Below are 5,105 nucleotides of genomic sequence, written 5' to 3'. Positions count from 1 at the left end.
TATATATATATATATATATATGTGTGTGTGTGGTGGATGGAACTTGTAGAAGAAGGAGATCTAAAAATACATGGAATGAAGCAGCGAAGGGTGATCTCAAGATGTTGAGCTTCATAGAGGAGATGATAAGGTACTGGTGGTTTGCTGTGTCCAAGATGGTCCTAAAAGCATTATATTTGTGTCAATACATTCTCTAGGTCCTGCCTCTGCACTCAGTTTGTTCCTATCAGTCCTTCCCATCTCTCATCTAACTAGCCTCCATCCTTCAATCACTATTCTAACTATGATACTATTCAGTTGTTATAATCATATGAGGGCAGAATCTGCACATATCTCATCCACTTTGGGCTTCTAGTTACTTTTCACACTCTCTCTTTGGAACCATTTGCTTTTAAAATCCCTCTCTCTTTCTCAATATCATCCCTTCTCACTATCTTTGGACTGCCATACTTCATCTTTAACACCCTTTCATATCTGCTGTTGGTGCCCCCCTCCCATACACACATCTGTCACCTGTTCACTATAGCTTCCCCTATATACCTCTCATATCCATCTCTGTCACTGTACATCTCTCCCTCTTTGTACATCATCTCCATATTTTCTGGTCTATCTACAAATTATTACACTTCTGTTCTTCACCTTTCCTGTACTGCCTTTTATCACTTCCTCCTCCCTGAGCCACTCCTGTTTCTTTAACCTCCCTCCCCCATACTAATATTTACTATTGACCACACCTCCATTTTTGTTCATCATTTACTACATTCACTTCTACTTTCATCTAGCCATCTGTCACTTTCCTCTCATACTGTTATAAACTTATCCACCAACACTTCCTGATCCTCTGTCAATATTCTCTCTTATACTCACCTTCTTATATCTTGAGAGTATGCTTTGACACTTGTCACCACAATCTTTGTCTTCTTACTAGTTACTCCCACATACTCTCATATTATGCTGGGTAACCATGTATCTCCTCTATAGTAAGACACTTGTACCTGACTCTTTATCATACCTTAACCTCTCAACTCCTAGCATAAAGCCACCTCCTTCTCTACTAGAACTCCATTCAGTCTAGGAGACTTTCTCTTTGTTATTTGGTAACCTTACCAGTGCTGGTGTCATGAAAGAAAAATGCACTCAGTATACTATGTGAAGTGCTTGGCATTAAAAGAGGGGCATCCAGCCATAGAATCCATGTCAAAGTAAACACTGGAGCTTGATGCAGCCTTCTGGTTCATTTGATTCTGTCAAACCGTCCAACTCAATTTATTCTGAGGCTTAATGTACAAGAATTTATGTTTCCATTATTTTCCCTTGTTTTGTTATTTAATAAAATCTAATTTTCACCTAACATTTCATTTGCAGCAACACAGCCGTAAAGAATTTAATCGTTTTTGTGAATACGTCAAAGAAAAATGCAAGATGTTAAGAACAGAGAAGCACAAGGTATGTTTAAAGAAATTGTAAATTAGCATGTATGGAATACGTTTATGGTAGAGTGTGTGAATGGCTGTGTTGGTTGAGTGCCAGACAGTCAGCTGAAAGATCAGTAGTTCATATTCTGGCACTTGATGTAGACTGGTTAAAATATTTAGCTCTTAACAACTGAATCTAGTTAGTTGCAAAAAGGTATTGCAGGTTGGTATAATTCACATCTGTGAATAGCAGCTAGCATCATCATCACAACAAAAATTGATGCATCTTTTATTGGTTTGCAATGCTGAGGTTAATGTTAATATCACCTGTGAGAAAAACTCATTTGCTGTAGACTAACATCATATCCAAGAGGAAATTTACCCTTTTCAAAAGCTTAATACACTAGACATTAAAGATAAGCATAGACTTAGTAAGCCATGTCGGAATATTTCTTCATTTATTCTTTTACATTTATCTGACATTTTCTGTATTTTCATCAACCCTCACAGACCAAATTGCTACAAAATATATTGTTGCTCTCTTCTGTAGATTGTACTAATATAATCTATTCAGTGAATCCGATTTCTACAAATGTACTGACTCCAGAACCATCTTTCCAAATTTGTGCCATTGAAGAGCATGTTATTATTTATAGATGAATTTCGTTCATCTTTATATTCTGAGTTCAATTCTGCCTTTCATGCTTTCAGGGTTGATAAAATAAGTACCAGTTGAGTACTGGGGTTGATATAATCGATTTACTCCACTCCCAAATTTTAAGCCTTGTGCCAAAATTTGAAACCATTATTAATAGATGAATATTATTGTATGTTCCTTAAATAGATTGCATATATTTAATTAACTGGTATTCTGCAAAAAGCAGTTGATACTGTAATATAATTTCGAAAATGATACCATCTCATCTGTTCATGACTTTAATTTAAAAGTTATATTTAAAACATTAACAACTTGTATAAACTCTTATCATAAAATAGTTTTACTTCATGTCTTATCATAAAATAGTTTTACTTCATGTTTTTTATAGGCAGAAAACGTCTGCTAAAAACTTAATATATGTAGGCAGAAACATATATTATTGGCTGCTGAGTTCATTAGATTTTGAATTTGCATGGTACTAATTTTACATGATTCTTTTTAGACACAGAATGAATGCTAATTTGTTATTATATTCATTAAATCATTAAGATAAACTGTATAAGTATTGAAATTGTTATTTTATAAATCAAATATAAACAGAAAGACAAATTTCACATCACAATTAAGTTGTGGAAATGTCATTTTGAAAACTAGAGAATTCACATCAGAAAAAACAAATTTTACTTGCGAACATCCCGTGAAAATAGTAGATGCCTTAGAATTACCTCCCCTGGAACGCTTTAGTAAGTTACTCTTTCACTCTCTTGACCAAACTTAGAAGTCCTTTGACGTTGATGGCCACAATGCACTTCCAGTCTTCCTTTGATTGCACCTTTCTCTTCCATTTGGGCTTGAACTTTTTTTCACTATTTCAATTTTCCATCATTTTGGAGATCTTCTGAGAGGTCTTTTCTGATCTTTTGGATAAGACTCAACAATTGCATGGAACCATCTGTTATCTGGGAGAGCCTTACAGCATTTCTGGGCCAGTGGAACTTGTGCTTTCAGTATTCCATAATCACATCATTCACTCCACTCCATTCTTGAATTACTTCATTTTGGATATGCTTCCACAAGAATATTCCTAGCATGGATCTTTCTATGGCTTCTGTGCCATAGCCAGTCAATGTTCTTCATTCTTCACAATAGCAATATACAATGTTTTTCTTTATATTTGCTTATGTGAGTGTCTTTATTGGTTTATGCCAGCTTTATTATATCTTGCTTTATATGGTAAACACATTTGAAAATACACATAATTATTCCGAAGAAAATATCTATTTGTATTATTTTTATAAATATTTACTTTTTCTTCTTTACAGACTGCTGACCTCAGACCACCACCTATACCTTATTATTATCAAACTCCACAGGGTCTGCATATAGACCTAAGGCTTTTTAACAAAGGTAATTTCACAAGGAGACACTAATTCTCTTTAGAATATACTTATTTCTCTGCATTGTCCTAATCTATAACTATAGTGAAGTATTGAATAATAAGGAAGTAGATAGACGAGATAAAAAAATGTACAAATATTTCAGAAATGTAAATTTAACAAAAGATTAGCAACAAAAATAAATTAATTATAATAAATTTTTATTGTATCTTGGGAGTCTCATTGTGCTGATAATAAACTGGCTGTTCATTTCAAATAGGATGTACATTAATTTATATATTTAATCCTTGTAAAAAACACAAATTCAGTGTATTAGTTTTTTTTTTCTTCTTCCTAGTAACACTTTGTCATTGATTTATGAGTTGTAAACTAATAGAAATGGGAATTGAGTATTTAGTTTAGATAAGACATGTCAAACTATGTAAAATTGCTGTCTCCCACACATACAGGACTGTCCTTTCAGGTGCCAGTGCCACATAAAAAGCACCTGTGCTGGTGCTGCATAAATGCACCTCTGCTGGTGCTGCATAAATGCACCCATGCCAGTGGCATGTGAAAGGCACCCAACAGACTCTGTTAAGTTATTGGCATTAGGAAGGGTATCCCGTCATAGAAATCATGTCACAACAAACAATTGGAATCTGGACAGCTCCCAGTTAGCCAGCTCCATGTCAAATTTCCCAACCCATGGCAAGTGGATGTTAAACGATGATAATGATGAGAACAACGTTTTTATATTTTCTAAAACTTCAAGCTCTAGCACTTTTATATTTTATATTATTTGTTAGGTGATTCTAATCTGAAGATTTAATTGTCACCAGGCCTAATTTATTATCGAAATTGAACTTAATTTGACAACTGGCACCCATGCCAACGTCGTCTCCTTCATTGGACACAAAACTTGGCTTGCGAAGACCTCTTGGGGCAAGCGAAAGCAAAATCGTGATGGCACCTGTGCCCAGCATCGCCTTTCTGGCACATGTGCTGGTGGCACGTGTAAAGACTTTCAAGCAAGATCGTTGCCAGTGCCACTGGACTGGCTCTCGTGCAGGTGGCACGTAAAATACACCATTTTGAGCATGGCCGTTGCCAGTACTGCCTGACTGGCCTTCGTGCCGGTGGCACGTAAAAGCACCCACTACATTCTCAGAGTGGTTGGCGTTAGGAAGGGCATCCAGCTGTAGAAACTCTGCCAAATCAGATTGGCGCCTGGTGTAGCCATCTGGTTTCAACAGTCCTCAGTCAAATCGTCCAACCCATGCTAGCATGGAAAGCAGACGTTAAACGATGATGATGATGATGATGAATTTGATGTTCCTATTTCAATTAAAAAAAGGTATACTAGATAAGGCATATTTAAGGAGTATGACATTGTACTGTAGTTAAATACAATAATGAATGCAGATGATCTGCAGTGTATGATGGGACATGTACCAAATATGGCTGTTTATATGTTTGTAAAACATCTGGGATGCTCTACAAACAGTTATAAGTACTACCCTTCCTCCTCTGTTTAAGTCATTAAAAAGATTAATAAAAGCAATTACTTAATGTTTATGAGTGATACATTGATATGGATCTGCTATGTAAATATATATATATATATATATATATATATATATATATATATATATA

At 35.2% G+C, this 5,105-nt stretch overlaps 1 protein-coding gene across 1 annotated transcript in view; it reads left to right on the top strand.

Annotated features, from left to right (window-relative positions):
- Window positions 1–5,105, top strand: part of LOC106883080 (uncharacterized) — a 441,666-nt gene that overhangs the window by 170,483 nt on the left and 266,078 nt on the right. Inside the window, exons 9-10 of the mRNA XM_014933964.2 lie at window positions 1,366–1,446; window positions 3,396–3,480. Of these exons, the coding sequence (XP_014789450.1) occupies window positions 1,366–1,446; window positions 3,396–3,480 (166 nt within the window). The remainder of the gene's footprint in view (window positions 1–1,365; window positions 1,447–3,395; window positions 3,481–5,105) is intronic.

Source organism: Octopus bimaculoides, chromosome 5 (assembly GCF_001194135.2).
Source record: "Octopus bimaculoides isolate UCB-OBI-ISO-001 chromosome 5, ASM119413v2, whole genome shotgun sequence".
In the NCBI taxonomy this organism is placed as follows: Eukaryota; Metazoa; Mollusca; class Cephalopoda; order Octopoda; family Octopodidae; genus Octopus; species Octopus bimaculoides.
Note: the sequence above shows the minus strand (reverse complement) of the source record. Positions and strands in the feature narration are given on the sequence as shown.